The following is a 20,299-nucleotide window of genomic DNA, read 5'->3' on the forward strand; positions in this document are numbered from 1 at the left end:
TTTTAACAAAAAATTGTAAGGTATACAAAGAGACAGAGAAATTTGACCCACAACCAGGAAAAAAAAAAAAACAAAACAAAAACAGCAGTAAATAGAAATATCTGAATATCACCGATTTTAGATCTAGCAAAGACTTGAAAGCAGCTATAAACATGTTCAAAGAACTAAAGAAAATTGTGTTTAAAGACTTAAATGAAACCATGACAATGATTAAAAAAAGAGAACCATTAGCACAAAAACAGACACATAGACCAATGGAATAGAATAGAAACCCAGAACTAGACCCACAAACGTATGGCCAACTAATCTTTGACAAAGCAGGAAAGAACAGCCAATGGAAAAAAGACAGTCTCTTTAACAAATGGGAGAACTGGACAGCAACATGCAGAAGATTGAAACTAGACCACTTTCTCACACCATTCACAAAAATAAACTCAAAATGGATAAAGGACCTGAATGTGAGACAGGAAACCATCAAAACCCTAGAGGAGAAAGCAGGAAAAGACCTCTCTGACCTCAGCCGTAGCAATTTCTTACTTGACACATCCCCAAAGGCAAGGGAATTAAAAGCAAAAATGAACTACTGGGACCTTATGAAGATAAAAAGCTTCTGCACAGCAAAGGAAACAACCAACAAAACTAAAAGGCAACCAACGGAATGGGAAAAGATATTTGCAAATGACATATAGGACAAAGGGCTAGTATCCAAAATCTATAAAGAGCTCACCAAACTCCACACTCGAAAAACAAATAACCTAGTGAAGAAATGGGCAGAAAACATGAATGGACACTTCTCTAAAGAAGACATCCATATGGCCAACAGGCACATAAAAAGATGCTCAACGTCGCTCCTCATCAGGGAAATACAAATCAAAACCACACTCAGATATCACCTCACGCCAGTCAGAGTGGCCAAAATGAACAAATCAGGAGACTATAGATGCTGGAGAGGATGTGGAGAAACAGGAACCCTCTTGCACTGTTGGTGGGAATGCAAACTGCTGCAGCCACTCTGGAAAACAGTGTGGAGGTTCCTCAAAAGATTAAAAATACATCTACCCTATGACCCAGCAATAGCACTGCTAGGAATTTACCCAAGGGATACAGGAGTACTGATGCACAGGGGCACTTGTACCCCAATGTTTATAGCAGCACTCTCAACAATAGCCAAATTAGGGAAAGAGCCTAAATGTCCATCAACTGATGAATGGATAAACAAATTTGTGGTTTATATACACAATGGAGTACTACGTGGCAATGAGAAAGAATGAAATATGGCCCTTTGTAGCAACATGGATGGAACTGGAGAGTGTGATGCTAAGTGAAATAAGCCATACAGAGAAAGACAGATACCATATGGTTTCACTCTTATGTGGATCCTGAGAAACTTAACAGAAACCCATGGGGGAGGGGAAGAAAAAAAAAAAGAGGTTAGAGTGGGAGAGAGCCAAAGCATAAGAAACTCTTAAAAACTGAGAACAAACTGAGGGTTGATGGTGGGTAGGAGGGAGGGGAGGGTGGGTGATGGGTATTGAGGAGGGCACCTTTTGGGATGAGCACTGGGTGTTGTATGGAAACCAATTTGACAATAAATTTCATATATTTAAAATAAAATAAAATAAATAAAATAAAATAATAAAATAAAATAAAATAAAATAAAATATAAAAAAAATAAAAAAGAACCATGACAAAAGGACAAAAATTATTTAAAAGGAAAAAGTTGAAAAGTCCAATAACTGAAATGAAAAATTCATAGAAAGGAGATTTGAACTGGCATGAAAATTAAATAAAATTCAAGGTAGGGGCGCCTGGGTGGCGCAGTCGGTTAAGCGTCCGACTTCAGCCAGGTCACGATCTCGCGGTCTGTGAGTTCGAGCCCCGCGTCAGGCTCTGGGCTGATGGCTCGGAGCCTGGAGCCTGTTTCGGATTCTGTGTCTCCCTCTCTCTCTGCCCCTCCCCCGTTCATGCTCTGTCTCTCTCTGTCCCAAAAATAAATAAACGTTGAAAAAAAAAAAAAATTAAAAAAAAAAAAAATTCAAGGTAGAGCAATAGACACCCAATCTGAAGAACTGAGAGCAGAAAAAAGATGGTGAAAAATGAAGAGCCCTCACAATATGTGTTGAGAGTCCCAGAAAGGGGACAGAAGAAATAGTTGAAGAAATAATGGCTGAAATCTTCAAAATGTTGATGAAAAATGTTAATCTAAAGATCCAAGCAGCTCAATGAACCCCAAGTACATAGATCCGTATCTAGAACCACCAGAGTCAAAATGTTGAAAGACAAAGAGAAAATCTGAACGAACAGAAGAAAAACAACTTATCAGGTTCAGAACAACAGTATTATTATTATCTGATTTCTCGCCAAAGAAATCAGTGTGATGACATACTCAAAATGTTGAAAGAAAAAAACCGTCAACCAAGAATGAGATATGCAGCAAGACCGTACCTCAAAATGAAGGCAAAATAAAGACATTCACAGATAAAGACAGAAATAGTGCTACCAAACCTCCCTTACAAGACATACTAAAGGAAATCCTTTGGACTGGAAGGAAATGATACCAGACGGTAACTCAAATCGACATGGAGAAATGAAAAGGTTTAGAAATGGTTCTATAGGGAGACCTGGGTGGCTGGCTCAGTCAGTTAAGCTTCCAACTTTGGCTCAGGTCATGATCTCACAGTCTGTGAGTTTGAGCCCCACGTTGGGCTCTGTGCTGACAGTTCACAGCCTGGAGCCTGCTTTGGATTCTGTTCTGTGTCTCCCTCTCTCTCTGCCCCTCCCCTGCTCGTGCTCTCTCTCAAAAATAAACGTTAAAAAAATTTAGAAATGGTTCTATAAATACATTATTTTCTCAATTTCTTTAAAAGACAAAAAAGACTAATTACAATACTTTGTGGATGAGTTTACAACATATAATTGATATAATGTATATGACAATGGTGGCACCAAGGAAGAAGAAACAGTTATCCTGAAGCAAAATTTCTATATTTTACTGGAATTACAAAGTATTAAACTAAACTAGACTCTAATAGGATGCATAATATAAATCTATACAGCAACCACTAAATAAATTTAGCTAAGAAACAGTTTAAATATTAGAAATATTACAACGGTACACTAAAAAATTATCTAACATAAAAGGCACTAATTTTAATTTTTAAAAATTAAATTTAAATTTTAAAATATTTTTAATCCCCTTGCTATCAAGAATTAAGACACTTGTAAAGAGGATGACAGTGCTTTAGAACATGTCATCCAGTCCCAGAGAACTCACTTCGAGTTGTTTTGAGAACTATGTTAAAAATAAACCTTTACTGGGCACCTAGGTGGCTGTTGGTTGAGCATCTGACTCTTGATTCTGGATCAGGCCACGATGTCATGGTTCATGAGTTTGGGCCCAGTGACAGGCTCTACATTGACAGCAGGAGTCAGCTTGGGAGTTCTCTCTCTCCTCTCTCTGCCCCTCCCCCTGCTCATAGGCATGTGCTCTCTTTCAAAATAAACAAACATTAAAAATAAACAAACAAACAAACAATAAACCTTTACCTCACTGAATCAGGGACTCGCACCACAGATCTTCAGTTGTTTTTCTATAGGTAACCCAAGGCCATTTTCCACTGAATTAGCAAAATGAGTTCTTTGCAGACAGACTAATTCAGTTTGCAAATGTTTAAAATCTATTCTTTGCCTTCACAAATATAGATATGCTAGGATCTTATTTTATTCTATTTTCCAGGGAACAATGTTCTTGGATTATAGGGTAAAAGAATATCACAGAATAGAGAGAACTGTGTTTTCTTAAAGACAAAACAACTTTGAAGTATTATATTGCAAAACACGATCCCAACAAACATTCTATACTTTTAAACTAATCAATTATCTAGTTATTTCTTATTTTTTGAGGTGGGGAGGAGCAGAGGGAGAAGGAGAGAGAGAATCTTAAGCAGGCTCCACGCCCATCACGGAGCCCGACACAGGGCTCGATCTCATGATCATGAGATCATGACCTGAGCCAAAAATCAAGTCAGACAGTTCACAGACTGAGCCACCCAGGTGCTGCTCTGCAGTTATTTTTAAATTTCATCACCACTGAGGGGCGCCCGGGTGGCTCAGTCCATGAAGCGTCTGACTTCAGCTCAGGTCATGATCTCATGGTTCATGGGTTCGAGCCCCGTGTCGGGCTCTGTGCTGACAGCTAAGAGCCTGGAGCCTGCTTTGGATTCTGTGTCTCCCTCTCTCTCTACCACTCCCCTACTCTCTCTCTCCCAAAAATAAATAAACATTAAAAAAATTAAAAAAAAATTTTCATTGCTACTGAGATCTTTCAATGGTGATCTAACCCATGTCTAAATGTGGTTACTTTGATTAATGATACCACTATAAACTAAGTTAGGTTTTAACTGATAATTTAACAGGTGGAAGGTGAGCATTTGGAAAAAAAAATACAAACTCAGTCTGAGTTGATATTAAAATTTAATCAAATCATTGAGGCAAGAGTAGACTTTTAAAAATGGTGCTGGGACAACTTGGTAGTCATTTGGAAAAAGACAAAACTAGAATATATGTTGCATCTTACACAAGAGCAAACTCCAAGTAGACTGGAGATCTAAATATAAAAAGTGAAACCATATAAGTATTGGAAGAAGATACAGGTGAATTCCTCTTTAATCTCAGTGTGAGGACTAGCTTTCCAACTGTAACTCAAATCCTAGAGAATTTAAGTTGATACAACTTTAATTTTGGTGTAAACTGGCAAATGTCAGAAGGTGCTCCTTAATTCCCTTATTAATCATGAAACAACCACCTTTTCAGTGCTAGCTAGGAATATTCCCTATTCTTAAGATCCGTGAATACAAAAGAAACAATTTGGAGCTTATATATACTCCTTCTATCATTAAATGATAAAAAACTTGCATTAAATACATTTAAAAAATTCATTTAAGGATCCTGCAACGATCATAGATTTAATAGATAACAAGGAGAAAATCAAGAGATTCACACCAGCTGGTTAATTTCCATATTGTAAATCTATCAGCAGGTCTTTGCTTCCCCCTGCAGTTTTGTAAAGTAATTGCTATAAAATAAACTTTTAAGTCAAGCACTGTGTTCAAAGATCACATAATGGTCAAAGAGAAGGTTAAAAAAGCCACACACTTACTAAAGGGTTGGAAAATGGAGGCACAAGTACCATTGCTGCTTCAGTCTTATCTAGGTGGGGTGGAACAACTACACACTGAAAGGACTGGAGACACCCATCCTACAAATGATCCTGAAGGGAATTCCTTTATCATTAAAAAGAAAGACCAGCTTCAGTTTTGTTTTCTTTGAAATCAGACATCATTTGCTTCACACATACAGACATATTTGTTTTTTCCACAAGTTACTTTTAGAAGTCTTCTAGGGAGTCTGGAGGGAGGTTCTCTGGACTTGAGCTGTAGTGAGAATCTGACCTCTCACTAAGTCTTATCTTTCTCAGGATAGATGACTGACCTATAAGGAACTAATCTTGGAAATATTTCCTTGTTTCTTAGTTCAGAAAGTTCTATTTCCCAAAATTCAATTTAACAGAAATAAATTTCCTTATTTTAGTACTGTTTAAATTCAGCCCAACAAACCTTTTATAGAACCTGAGCAAAGAGGAAGATAAAAGAAAAACATCCCATGAGTCAACTCTTCTGATGTGAGATGCAGTCAGTATACTGGTTATACTTGCGTTTTAGAAGCTTGGTCATATTTGTCAATCTGGCTTTCTGTCTCCCAAAGAGTGACCACAGTTCTACCTATAACAAAATGACCTGGAGATGTTTGTTAAAGCAGATTCCTGGCTGCCACCTCACAAGTCTGTGCTATCACACACTTCTCAGGGCTTTGCATGATTAATAAATTTCCTGTGACTCTTAGGCACTATACAGTTTGAGAACCATTGATCTACATAAAGTGATCTTCCTTAATAAACACAAGGAACGCTGAATGCCACTTTAACTGTTTCATCAGCAAACAATCTAAAATTATCCCACTAACTTCCAAATGTTTTGGGAGTAAAAATTTTGGAAAAGTTATTTCCCCTGACTTAAACTCAGGATCAGAAATCTAAGGTCTTTCCAATTCTTAAACTCTAGGATTTTATTTAATCATTTGTTAATAGTGTTCGTTAAATCCAATACTAGTAAACTTTAAGAAATTAATAAATATGGCAACCTTAATTCAAAAGGATGCCCATTAAAAAGGAAAAAACAAATCAGAAAGAGTTTTGTCATAAGGTTAACAGAATATGCAGGCCACTATAGAAAAGTTACTGAAAACTTTCTGGAAGCAACCAGAAGAATGTTCCCTGCAAACAGGCCCACTGCTACAGCACCATTGATAACAATTATGAAAATAATGCAATGAGAAGGCAGAAACATGGAAATCAAAAGGATTAAGTACTGTGAGATTAAGGAAAAATGAGAGGGAAATAACTGATGAAGAACTTCTGTTCCAAACAATACTTCAATAATGGTCTCTGGCTAGAGATAAAGTCTTGAAGGAAAGAATAATCCTTTATGTCTTCAGAGCCTAAGGAAAATGTTTTAAAATCCCAGAAATCTTGGGGTGCCTGGGTGGCTCAGTCGGTTAAGCACCCGACTCTTGGTTTCAGCTCAGGTCATGATCTCATGGTTCGTGAGTTCAAGCCCCATGTCAGGCAGCATGGAGCCTGCTTCGTATTCTCTCTCTGCCCCACCCCCATCCCCCAAGAGCTCTCTCGCTCACTCTTTCTCTTCCTCTCAAAATACACTTTAAAATCCCAGAAATCTTGTGCTCTGAGTCCACATTTACCAAACACAGACTTCTGTACTTAAATGGATCTATGGGTGTACCTATTTACAAATGAATACCATGGGCAAACAACTGGTAGGAGGGAGCCAACCCATTAAAGTAACTACCTCTGCACTTTGGCTTACAAATAAACTTTTCATTTATAGCAAGAATTACATCACTAGAGCCCTAATGAACTCTAAGTCCCTCCATCTTCTCCATATTTGTAAATGGAATCACCATCTACCCAGTAACTGAAGCTAAGAAATCATGCTGTATACTACTTTGCCCCATTGCATGGAACATTTCCCTCTCTGATTGTCACACATTTGACTTTTTCCCTCCAAGTCTTTGCTGATCTACAACCTCTCCAGAGAAGGCTTTTCCTGACCAGCCAATCTAAAGTAGTCCTCCCCATCCTTCCAACCCCACCCCTACATCACTTCATCTTAAAAATTTTTTATACCTCCCAACTAGCATATAGCAGCTAGGAGAGAAGAGAAACCCTCTCATCCTGTTTACCACTGTATCCCTAAGGGCTTCAAACAATTCGTGGCATGTGGAAGAAATCCAAGTATTTCTGGAATAAATAAATGAATGAGATAAACTCTCTGTAACTCGTAAGATCAATTACTGACCTTCACAGGAGAGATAATCATAGTATTTATTCAACAGCTATTGAGTGAAGGAAGATGATGTGCAAGGCCTTAAGACAGTGGTCTTCAAACTTCTGTGAGCGCATAAGAATTATCTAGGGAATTTACATACGGCTAAACTCCACTGTGACAAGTAGCCCATAAAAGGTGATTTTCTCACAGGATCAGCCCTATGCAGTATGTTCTATAGGTTCTGATACTATAAAGCATCTTTGTATCATAATATCATAGCAACAATTCTCATCTGCTACCAGATTTGTCCTTTACATCAGCCACACCTTTGAGAAGCACTTATTTGCTTCACAGTTCCAGTACATCTCAAATGTGTGCTAAAATCCCATTCCTCTGGATAGTCATGTCAACATTTAGGTTTTCACAAATACTTAAGATATACTGCTGACACACACACACACACACGCAGTGCTTTCCTTAAAAGATTTTGCCTGTTTTTAAAAATCTTAGCTGCCTTCTTCCTCCATTACTCTTGTTTTTGTTTTTGCCTCCTCTCCCTCCCCTTCTCCATTACTGATTTAGGAGTTCTGCTGAGAATTGGAACTCCAATTGAGCCTGGATTATCTTCTCAGCCACAGGGCAAGTCAAGTCAGCTTGAATAACAGGCTTTAGCTATTGATACTTGATTCTACCTGAAGAGAAACATACACAGATCCTACAATAGCATTTCTTTCCAAATCCTCAAAGGTCAGCTTTCTGTGCTCTGGTAAAAAGTCCATGCTGGTGGTAAAGAATCAATTTTTATTTATATTCTCAAAATGGAATTACTTGTGTTGTTGATTAAAAATGTGATGTGCACTTACCGTATAAAAAAAAAAGTAGAGAATAAAACAGGTGAAGTGGATTAAGAGGTTCAAACTTCCAGTTATAAAATAAGTCACAGGGATGAAAAGCACAGCATAGGGAATACAGTCAATAATACCGTAATAACTTTGTATGCTGATAGACTTACCGGTAAGCACTACCATGGCAAGAACTGAGTAATGTGTGGAACTGTTAAATCACTATGTTGTCCACCTAAACCTAATAGAACTCTGTATGTCAACTATACTTCAAATACTATACTTCCTGCCAACACACCGAACACTTCTGTGACCAGACGTGTGGGAGTTTCCCCTGCACCAACAGCTCCAACTCTACAGCAGACACCAGATGCTGCCCTGCGTTTTCACTCACTTTGGACACACTCCACCTGGAGACGCATCAGATCCCACAAATTAAGGACTTGCTCCCAACCCCACCCCTACTTCAGATGCCAACTGCCAGTCAAGGCTGTCACCTCTGCTTTTGACCCTTGGGCTATAAACTGGAAGTTCCCATGACTTCCTTCTCAGCTGCAATTAATTTGCTAAAGAGACTCCCAGAACTCAAGAAAACAGTTCACTTACTAGATTACTGTTTTATTCTAAAGACTGTAACTCTGGGGCCCCTGGGTGGCTCAGTCGGTTAAGCGTCCAATTTCGGCTCAGGTCATGATCTCACGGCTCGTGAGATCAAGCCCCACGTCGGTCTCTGTGCTGACAGCTCACAGCCTGGAGCCTAGTTTGAATTCTGTGTCTCCCTCCTCTCTCTGCCCCTCCCCTGCTCATGCTCTGTCTCTCTCCCCTTCAAAAATAAATAAACATTAAAAAAAATTAAAAAAAAAAAAGACTAACTCTGGGCACAGGCAGACAGAAGAGACGGTATGCAGGAAGGGGCACTGAGCTTCCATGCTGAGTATGTCACCCTCCTTGCACCTCTACATGTTCACCCAATTCAGAAGCTCTCTGAACCGTTTTGTTTAAATTTTTTTTTCATTGAGTACTTTTGTTTTATTCAAATGCCAAAACATAAGTTTCAAGTACAAATCGTAGTTATACTCAGTTTGTTTATTTATTTTTTAATGTTATTTATTTTTGACAGAGTGAGAAACAGAGCATGAGCGGGGGAGGGGCAGAGAGAGAAGGAGACAGAATCTGAAGCAGGCTCCAAGCTCTGAGCTGTCAGCACAGACCCTGACGTGGGGCTCAAACTCACAGACTGCGAGATCATGACCTGAGCCGAAGTTGGATGCTCAACCGACTGAGCCATCCAGGTGCCCCATCAGTTTGTTTGATTTAAAAACATCGATTATGCTATGTTAACAACTTCCAAAACCAAATGGAAGTTGTTGTGACTAAAACATCTCCTAGTGCCTTTCTGGAGGATTACCCTTACTATATTTAGTAGCTACTCCAATTTTCACTCCACAAAAAGGAAAATGATGATGCTATAAGAAAAAGATAGTGAACAGTTATAATATGAAAGACTTCCTGAGAAAAACTTTAACCAGTGCTAGACAGACTAAGAAGGATACCTGTTTCTGTTCCATATTATAGCAAACAGGTTTAAACATTCTGCAAAAGTGCATTTCTGGTCCTACCCAGCCATAAATAGATATCTCATATCTCTTATTACATCATAGAAAGCCCAACTTTTCATCAATAGGATTTAGAATTTGCTAATTGTTTGAGGTTCTTTTCCTAAGAAAAAGGGGGTAAGAAGAAAACTCAAGTGTCTATGAACCAAATAACGAAAATAAATATTTAAATGTACTCTGATTTAAATACTTTCAAATGAGGTTGAACTGAGTGAACAGCATAGAAATTTGTATCATCATTAAGCTTAAGAGATACCCAAATATTTTAATATTTATAAAATCAAATGAAGTAACTTCCATTGTTAAGTCCCTCCAAATTTCCCCCACTGTTTAGTTTTGTTATATAATGAAGGTTAGTAACTTATATTTTAGTGTGAACACATTCATTTCTGCTGACAGCAAAACATAGATTTTCTTTAATGTTCTATGAAGACAAGAATTAAATACCTAGGATCAAAGAACAAAACAAAACAGGAGCCCTTGGGTGGCTCAGTCAGTTAGGCGTCTGACTTCAGCTCAGGTCATGATCTTATGGTTTGGGGATTTGAGCCCTGTGCCGGGCTCTGTGCTGACAGCTCTGAGCCTGGAGTCTGCTTCGGATTCCGTGTGTCCCTCCCTCTCTGCCCTCCCCTGCTTGTGCTCTGTCTTTCTCAAAAGTATAAACATTAAAAAAAAAAAAAAAAAAAGAACAAAACAAAACTAGCTGAGTACTTTGGTAAGTGCATAATATTAGGGTATTTTATTTAGTTTAGCACATGGCTGTTACTATGACTGATACTGCATGCTACTTTTAGAATTAGATGGTCTTTTCCTGAAGATTTAAGGCAGACTTCAATTCTATCTACACACTCATAGTACTAAAATGGATTTTTTAATTTTTAAAAAATATTTACTTTTGAGAGACAGAGAGAGAGGATGACAGAGGGCAGAGAAAGAGGGAGACACAGAACTCGAAGTGGGCTCCAGGCTTTGCAATGTCAGCACAGAGCCCGACGCAGGGCTCGAACTCACAACCTGTGAGATCATGACCTGAGTGCTTAACTGAGCCACCCAGGTGCCCCTGGGGTTTTAATGTAGGTTTCAATACATAAGCACCACTGGTCAAATCATTGGTCACTAGTGATTAACTCAACCTCCAGCCTCTGTCCCCTCCCCAGAGGTGGGGCTGAAAGCTCCAAACTCTGACAACCAGACCTCATTCTTGAGGTGATTTTTGGAAAGCTCCTATGTGTGTGGTTGAAAGGGGCTGGTTATAAATAACAAAACACACCCTTATTTCTTATTAGGAAATTCCAAGGGTTTAGGAACTCTGCTAGGAACTGGGACAAACCCAAGTACATAATTGTTATTATAAGCCATATTATCACACCTGCTTAATTCAATTAACAGGTATTTTTTCCACATCAATATTAAGATTTACCTTTCTTTTTAATGACTGCATTACATGCTACTGCATAAAAATGGCAAAACTGTTTAAAGTAATACCCTCTGTTGAACATCATTTCTAATGTTCAAAATTATGAATGATGTTGTGACACATCTTTATGTATACATCTGTACACATCTCTAATAACTTCCTTAAAATAAATGACTAAAAATTGTAAAATTCAGTTCCTCATCTCTACTAGCCACATTTCAAATGCTCCACAGCTGATGACTATTAAAATGTGGTTGATCACGGCCAGTAGCTACCATACTGAACACAGTATACATAGAACATTCCCATCATTGCAAAAGGTTCTATTGATAGCCTTAGTCTAAAGAAATATTCATACTAAAAATGTGATGCCTATATCCCACAGAAATGACATAGCACTTTAAACTCCCAAAATTAGCACAAGCACTCTTTATGTCCTCTCATTGCTGACATCAGATAAATCGAGACGTAATGTTTTAATCTGCACTTAAACACTATTAGTGAGGCTAAAAATCTGTTCACATTTTTTGGCAATTTGTGTTTATTTTGTTGTCGTTGAATTATCTCAACTCTATTTTAAAAGAATCAAGTTTAAAGGTATCCTGTTCCTAGTGACCTATAAAAGCAAACCATGTGTGCAGTGAAGAGAGATTTCTTCATCTGTTTTGCTGGTTTCCTAATAATTTCATAAAGATATTTATCAAAACACCAGAAAAATACCCAAGAGAGTAGTACCACAATTAGGTAAAGGTAGTCTGCACTCTTGGAGGTTGTTTCCTTAGTGGAATTAATGGTTTACATTTCTATAAAATAACAATGGCTATCACCACAGTATGTTGTTTCTAAGAGATATTGTTACAAATTTTCAAATTAAGCTACAAGAACATACAAGTTGATACACAAATATAAAATACAAAATGTTTATATCTGAAAAATGATTATATTTACACAAAAGTCTAGAATAGGAAAAAACCAACCTATGGAATAGGAACCAGAGCAGTGGGTCCCTGGGTTGGTGGGGGTGCAGGGACAGAATGAGTGGTGATGCACACAATGGGAGTTTCTGGAATGATGGTTATGTTCTGGGTCCTAATAATGGTGTGAGTTACACAGGTGCATACAGTTGTCAAGACTCACTGAACTGTACACAGAATGTAAACAGTTTCACTATATGTAAGTTATATCTTAACTTTTAAAAGGAAGAAAAAAGTTTAAAAGTCATTGTGCCATTTAGAATATTCAACTTAGAGGCAATAAAAGTAATTGTTTTAAATATTTATAGAACTTAAAATGTGATTCCTGGCCAGGAGACACAAAGTTTTACTAAATTGGGAATGGGAGGCAGAGTATGTAACATCTCGAGTCAAATCACACAACTGTCAAACCAATGGCACAGTAGAAAATTCACCATCAGGGTAAAACACATTAAGGTATCAGAAAGGCATTGCTAGCATTTTAACACAGACATTTAATCAATGCTTCTAAAAAGCCTGCACCTGTGATATGAATCAAACACTTTCTGGAAAATCATTTCCCTAATTATTGAACAGTATGTGATTTAATTTTCTGAGCCATTTCTGCTGAGGTAGTTTATGAAATTGGTTCATTTTGCCCTTTGTCCTTCTCTTCTAAGCCATTGTTATTTTATCCTATCACACTAGCACAAAAGCTAACACATGCATGTTAAAACTAATAGACTTGGGGTGTGTGGGTGGCTCAGGCGGTTAAGCGTCCGACTCTTGATTTTGGCTCAGGTCACAATCTCACGGTTGTGGGATGGAACCCCATATCAGGCTCTGACAGCATGGAGCCTGCTTAAGATTCTCTCTGCCCTTTTCCCCACTTGCATGGGTGTGCACATACTCTCTCTCAAAAAAATAAAAAATAAAATAAAACCAATAGACTTAATAATGAAAAATGCCCAAGGAGAGACAAGATGCTCCATGTCACATTACTTCCCAATTCCCACCGTTACAGTGCACATTCAGAATCCCTGCCCATTACCAATGTATCATAACCTGTTCAGTGAGTGAGTTGTTCAGAAGCCTAAGCTACAAATCTCATTCAAGTTCCTTGCAGACAAGGAACTCAGATATTATGGTAACTCTTCAGATGACCTCGATTAGGAGATGAGAAGGAAGGATATGTGGAGGATACCAAGACTTCTGTCTCCAAAAGTGAAGGCTTGCCCAGTTAAGGATGTGGCCCAGGGGCAAAGAAGCAGGAAAATGTACATTGTATTAGTGTATTTGCTTTGTAGAAAGACAGCTGTTTTTGTTATTAAATGCTACATTATACTTTGGAATCAGACCTGGGTTTGAGAATCAGTTCTGCCATTTATTACATGTGTGATCTTGGGCAAGTTACTAAGTTCTGTTCTCTTATGGGAAATGCTAACAGTACATGTTTCATAGGTGTGTTGTAAAGATAACATGAAAACACAACTTTCTAAGTTTAGTGGCTGGCAAATTATAGGTGCTTAACAAATGATAACTACTATCATATACAAGTCTATTTCTCAAGAATGTTATGTAAACAATACAGGGCCGAGTCACTGCCCTCTGCAACCAAACCACCACCAGAATATTCAGGCAGTCATTTTTTTTTTTTTTTTTGCTATCAAGGGATTAATACAAATAAGCAGCATACCATAATTCTAAAGTCTAACCAAAAAACGTCCCTTACAGGAATTTCAGCAGCCAACCACCAAAAAGGCCATTTAAAAAAAAAAGCTAAAAGGTATATACAGATGTTATAATATTATATGAGGCAAACAGAAGAACTCAAAGTTGACCAAAAAAAAAAAAAAGGAAAAAAAAAAAAAGGAAATCTGTTAAGCAGACACACTCCGTGCTGATTTATCTCAGCTCTGTCACTACTAAAGCAATAAGGACACAGATGGGCAAGTAACTCTTTCAGCACAGATGACCCAATCTGTGATACAGTATCAAACACATTTATTCATTTTAAAAAGCAGTTTATCGTGGCAGATAGTGCACAATAAATATTTACCTGTTTCTCTTCATCTGGCATGTTTTTTTCCAGTTCTATTAGGTATTCTTCATCTAGTTCAGAGGAATTCACATTATCATCAGGTTTGTTCTCAACCCTGTCCACTCCTGGCTCCTCCTTTTCAAATGAGGTGCTAGGGTCATGAAAACACTCCTCTTCTCCCTGGTCCTCCTGGGGATGGGCTTCAACATCCTTGAGCAACTTGCTCTGGAAATGGTGATCTTTGGTATTAGAAACTGGAGGGCTAGCACACTCTGCTTCCTGGGGATCTGTAACTTTCAAACCATTGAAAAGATCCTCTGGAACCCTACAGTTTTCTGACTTCTCCCCCATGCTGGATCAGTGAGGAAGGTGAAGCTGAAGTTCTGGGAAAAGAGAAAATATGTTAGGTAATGGTGCTTATACAGGCATCCACCACTTTCCAAAAGTCTGCCTATGCCACTTCGCTTTTAACATTAGCATGGTACATTAGCATGGCAATAGCTCTTTTCGTAAAAGTGAAAATCCCCTTCAGATTTCTTTTAGTGAAAACATGTAAATATTAATGCAGGTCTTTGTAAAAGCAAACTGGTATAACTCGACCTTTTGGAAAGCAAGGGGTGGTGGGTGTGTAGATAATCTTTATTTTATGCCATTTTGGCTCAGGAAAGGTTTGATAAACGCTCAACTTTTGAGACAGCAGGGGAAACCTGTATTAAAAAAAGATCCTACCTATTACACCTAAACAAATTTATACATCAAAACCCCAAAACACACCTTAACTTCCTTTCATTGAAATTATTATAAAGAAAAATTTGGTTATAAACCCATAAATAATGCCAAACATCATTTTAACTGACACCCCTTTCAGAACTTCAGATAAGCAACAAAAGAGAACGATTTTAATGTGACTCTTCCTTTTTCCACTGCTCAAATTTTGTCAGGGTTGTAAAAAATAGGCATAAGCTAAAACAAAAGTAAGAAAAATGAAACGCCCTAACCTTTATTCAGAACGAATAGCCAGGTCGTAAAAAAATAAAATAAAATTAAATTAAAAAAATGAAAATACGGGCCTTTCCAGCACCACGATACGAAGCTCAAGAATAAGTATCTGACGGTGCTTAAAATGCAATCAGTGCCAAAACAGCGATTGTCAAATTCACCCAAGTGCGCGCTGTAGAGCCCACGCAGGTTATAGTGTAAAGGAAATCGTGGCGCAGCTGGTCCTAATCAGGACTCAGGCACGAAAAGAGTGGTTCTCAACCTTGGCTAAACACAATAATACTCGGGACGCTTTAGCAAGTACTGCTACCCAGATCTTATCCTCCACAGATTCTGATTTTGGCGTCTGGCGTAGGCCCAGCATACTCGTATTTTTAAAAAAAGGCATCCCAGGTGATTCTAATGTACAGCCAATTGAGAACCACTGCTGTAGAAGCTGAGTCAGACCGTCAGCAGCTCCACCCCTCACCCCTCTGGTCACAGCAAAATCACGCCAACGCCCCTTGTGTCGCGACAAGAGCCCGAATTCGTCCCAGCTCGTCCCAAGAAAACTTCAAAAAACAAGACCTTAATACTAAGACTTAGCCTCCACACACAGTGGAAGAATGCTTCCAGGTCTAGTGGAAGAATGCAGGAGTTTGAGTCCCCAGGGTTAAGAAGAGGCCACCCTACGCTTCCCAACAGTTTGTTCTCTGAGTCCCCCACGCCTTAAGCGGACAGCCCCAGGTGGCACTCACAGCTCCCCAGCTCCTCTCGTCCTCACCTTCCCAGCCTCTAAAATCTTCTATTTCCGTTCAGCCAAGTGCACTTCCGTCGGCGCCAACCAATGGCATCACTGTTAGCAAAGCATCCTGGGAAATGTAGTGGCACCCTCAGGGAGAAAGCACGTCGCTGTCGCGGTGTGTGACGCCATTGTACGGACTGAAGTGCAGGCGGAAGTTACCATCTTGGGTTACGGCGAGAGTCCGCATTACTCAGCACCTGAGGTAAAAAGGTCGTTTCCAAGCTGTTCCATTTACTCCGTCACTCTGACCTCTTATGCTAACAATGTATAAAGGAATCCTGAAGCATAAACCCTGTCCAAAATAAAATTTTCTCTCCAATGATTCTCAAAGTGTGCCTTTCAAGGGGTCCATTGCTAGAACAAAACAGTTTTCATAATAACACTAAATTTGCCTTTCCCACACTTCTTTCATGAATATACAGTGTTTTCCAGAGGCTGTGTCATGTGATCGCGCAACGGCTTGAATGCAGAAGGAGCTCTGAGAATCCAGTAGTCTTCTGTTAAGCAAGAGACTTGCATAAATAAAACAATGCCACTCTTCACTATAGCATTTTTTGTTTTGGAAAATATAATGATTTATAACAAGATAATTTATGTTGGCATATAATAGGTGTATTGTTATCTTAAATTAACAAATACTAAATATTTTTCAGTTCTAATTTCTAGTATAGTAAATATTGGTAAGTATAAGCCACATAAAAGTTTTTTGTGGTCCTCATTAATATTGAGTGTTAAAGGGGTCCTGGAATCAAAGGGAACTGTTGTCCAATGCATTCTTTCAAGAAATGTTTACTAAATGTTTATTAGACCCCACACATTATGCTGGGAATACAGAATTGAAATATCCTTCAAGGTAGCCAGACAGGTAATCAGTAATAACAGCAGAGATTACTTAGTTTTCTTTAACTCACAGAACCTATTGCAGAGATAGCTGGGAGGGACTTTATTAGGAAGGATATCTAACCTGTTTTTTGAATTTGTTTCTAAATGAAGTTATGCATACCCTCGTATTTTTGTGTACATCAAAAGCTTTAATATACAAAAACCATTAAAAATAGAATTTTTAGAATTCTATTCTAGAATAGAATAGACAATTTTAGAATTGTCCAGAATTTTGGAAACCTTTTAATATTAAAAAAAATTTTTAATATGGCAGGAACTAAAAAACTGTTCAGTAGTTAGGCCTTTTATGACCTTTAAGAAGTCTTGTTAGGTGCAAAGAGATACAAACTTCCAGTTATAAAATAAATAAGTCACAGAGATGAAGGGTACAGCATAGGGAATATACTTAATAATATTGCAATAATTTTATCTGGTAACAGTGACTACAGTTATGTAAGCATTGAGTAATGTACAGAATTGTCGAATCATTATGCTGTACACCTGAAACTAATATGACATTGTATGTCAACTATACTTCAATAATAATAAAAAAATAAGTCCTGTTAATTAAATTCTGGTGTAATTGAAAAGCTATGAATTTTGGAGCAAAATAAATAAGTAAATACATAAAATAAACTTGAGTTACAATATCAGCTCTTTTACTTTACTAGCTGTCCAACTTTGAATTATAATTCTAGTAACTAACATTTATTATGTGTTTATTAAGTGTCACATGCTGTGAAAAATGCTTTAGGTGGATTGTTTGATTATTTGAATTCTAATTTGGCTCTGCCATTTGACTAGCTGTATGACTTTGCTGCAAATTACTTAATGCCTCTAAACTTTCTATTTTTTAATGTTTATTTATTTTTGAGAGAAAGTGCAGCGCGAGCGGGGTAGAGGCAGAGGGAAAAGACAGAGGATCCTAAGCGGGGCTCGAACTCAAGAATGGAGAGTTCATGACCTGAGCCGAAGATGGATACTTAACTGACTGAGCCACCCAGGAGCCCCAAATGCTTCTTCTAAACTTTAGTATATGAATTTTCCCTCAAATATAAAAATTGGGTTGGGTAACAATGATACCTCACCATTAAGTTTTGGGAGAAAGAAATGATGAAATCTCGGAGAACAGGGCTTGACACACACATAGTGTTTAATAAGTGTTAGAGACAATAATATTATGTGACCGGCCTTGTGACTGTAGCTGGTTACAGGAAACCTAATAAGACACTATCCCTGCCCTTCCCATTCCCAAGACTGCATAGGCTAGTCGGGGAAGGGGAGACTGGAAATAAGATAAAAGCACTACTGAGCCTGAAGGAAGATGCAATCCACTCTTTTTTTTTTTTTTTTAATGTTTATTTTTTTGAGAGAGCCAGCAACAGAGCATGTGCAGGGGAGGCGCAGAGAGAGAGAAGGAGACATAGAATTCGAAGCAGGCTCCAGGCTCTGAGCTGTCATTATGGAGCCGGATATGGGGCTTGAACCCATGAACCGTGAGATCATGACCTGAGCTGAAGTTGGATACTTACCTGACTGAGCCACCCAGGTGCCCCTCAGTCTTTTTTTTTTTTTTTTAACCAAGGGCCAACACCCAATTGGCCCACTTTAGTAATTCTTCACTAATAAGATATTTGAGTTATGCTGTTGAAAGAGTAATAGTTAATTAAAAGGAAAAAAAAAACAGGAAAGGCTGAAGGACATCATAAAAATATCATGACTATTTTTGGAAACGACAAGTAGCTGGATGTTGCTATACAGTACAAAGCAAGAAATAAATTTTTACAAATGGAAGCCTACTAATCAGATCCTGGAACTGTGGAAATTTTGTCTTTGTGCTCACAGCCACTATTACAAAAGGAAAAGAAATGTTTTTCATTGAGAAGTCCGTTCTGTTATTATTTTCCTGAGGCAGAGACCATGTCTGTCTTGTTGTCAGTTGTAAGGGATCAGTGAACATCCTGTTATCACATGGGTGAATGGTTCTCTTCCAAAAATTTATGGATAACTAACTTGGATGTAAATCAAAAAATAAATTAATTAAAAAAAAGAATTTATGGCTAAAACAATGTGTAACCTGGTGCTCTGATGAGTTGTATAAAGAGATTTTGAGACTTCTGGAATTATCTTATAGGATTATTGTAAGAATTAAATGGTCATGTCTTATCTAAAACACAAGTGAAGTGCTCAATATAGAAAAAAATACTTTAATTGTAACAGCCCTTAACATAGTAAGTGCTCAATAAACATTTGCTGTTATTGTAATCATTATTATTAATGATGTTCTCACAGTATTATCAATATTATGATCAATTACTAATAGTACTTGATTTTTACTAGGGTTACTCATGATCATCAATATTAATAGTGATAATATTTATGAAGCTTTCATTAACACGCCCCAGACGGAGGATTGAGCCTCTAAGTTTGTTGAAAGAATGGAAGCTGAACATGAACGAATGAATGAATGAATGAATGAATGAATAATGAATGAATGCTAGGTATCATAGTAGACCCTGTGGCATGCACATAATGAATCAGGAGAATAGCAAAGGAGCCATTTTCTCTTTCCTTTTCTTTCTGGGGGAGCAGCTGGGTGATTTCTCGGTGGCATGGAATGATACAAGAGAAGGAGTCTTATGCTCAAGGTGATCTTTTGGGTCACTGGCATGACAATAGGATTGCTGTTGAGTATGGTGGAAGAGTGTGGGCTCTGGAGTCAGACTTCCTTGGTCTGAATCTCTCTGCCCACCCTCTCAGCATCTATGTGATCTGATGTTAGACAAGTCACTGAACCTTGATACCTACCTCATAAGGTTTCATGAAGCTTAAATAAAATAACAAACCTAAAGCACTTCCTACAGACTTTCATACAAACTTTAACATAAATTGCTTTGTGGAGAATCTTCAGGAAGAGATGGGAATCACTTCTGCCTCCCCTGATGACTTATTATGTATGCACTGTGCTAAACTTTTGGGAGGCTCTGTGCATCTACCCTCCCTGGAGCTAGATATTTATGCTATATTGACTCAGTTTTTTTCTGTGCCCAGAGCAAATATATTCATACTATGGGGCTTACTGAGCCCAGCTTTGAAGATAAAGCTTCCTGCTCTGGGATCTTCTAAGTCCTGAGCTCTATTCTCCACATTTCCCCAGAGTTGGGGTGCATGAACTTGCCAAAGCAAGGTCCAACATCCAGGAATAGCCAGGGATGCCACAAGAATTCCTTGAGGATGAGATATATCACATAAAATACAAAATTAAGATGTAGATCTTATAGTTCTATAGTGTTTCCAAAAGGTGCTATTGCTTTTTATTTTTTCCTAGTTCCAGTCTTCAAATTGAGATTTCTGATAGGAGA

The 20,299-nt window shown here is 38.1% G+C and overlaps 1 protein-coding gene across 1 annotated transcript in view; it reads right to left on the bottom strand.

The window, feature by feature from the left end:
• TTC1 (tetratricopeptide repeat domain 1) overlaps window positions 1-16,064 on the bottom strand; it is a 46,309-nt gene extending 30,245 nt beyond the window's left edge. The window contains exons 1-2 of the mRNA XM_047091715.1: window positions 16,009-16,064; window positions 14,291-14,655 (exon numbers count right to left, since the gene is read on the bottom strand). Coding sequence (XP_046947671.1) covers window positions 14,291-14,623 — 333 coding nt within the window. The 5' untranslated portion in view covers window positions 14,624-14,655; window positions 16,009-16,064. The remainder of the gene's footprint in view (window positions 1-14,290; window positions 14,656-16,008) is intronic.
• Between the last annotated feature and the right edge of the window lie 4,235 nt (window positions 16,065-20,299).

The sequence above is a fragment of the Lynx rufus genome, unplaced genomic scaffold, assembly GCF_022079265.1.
Source record: "Lynx rufus isolate CCGP_SWC_20201006 ecotype Redwood Valley unplaced genomic scaffold, mLynRuf1.p SCAF_1, whole genome shotgun sequence".
NCBI lineage: Eukaryota > Metazoa > Chordata > Mammalia > Carnivora > Felidae > Lynx > Lynx rufus.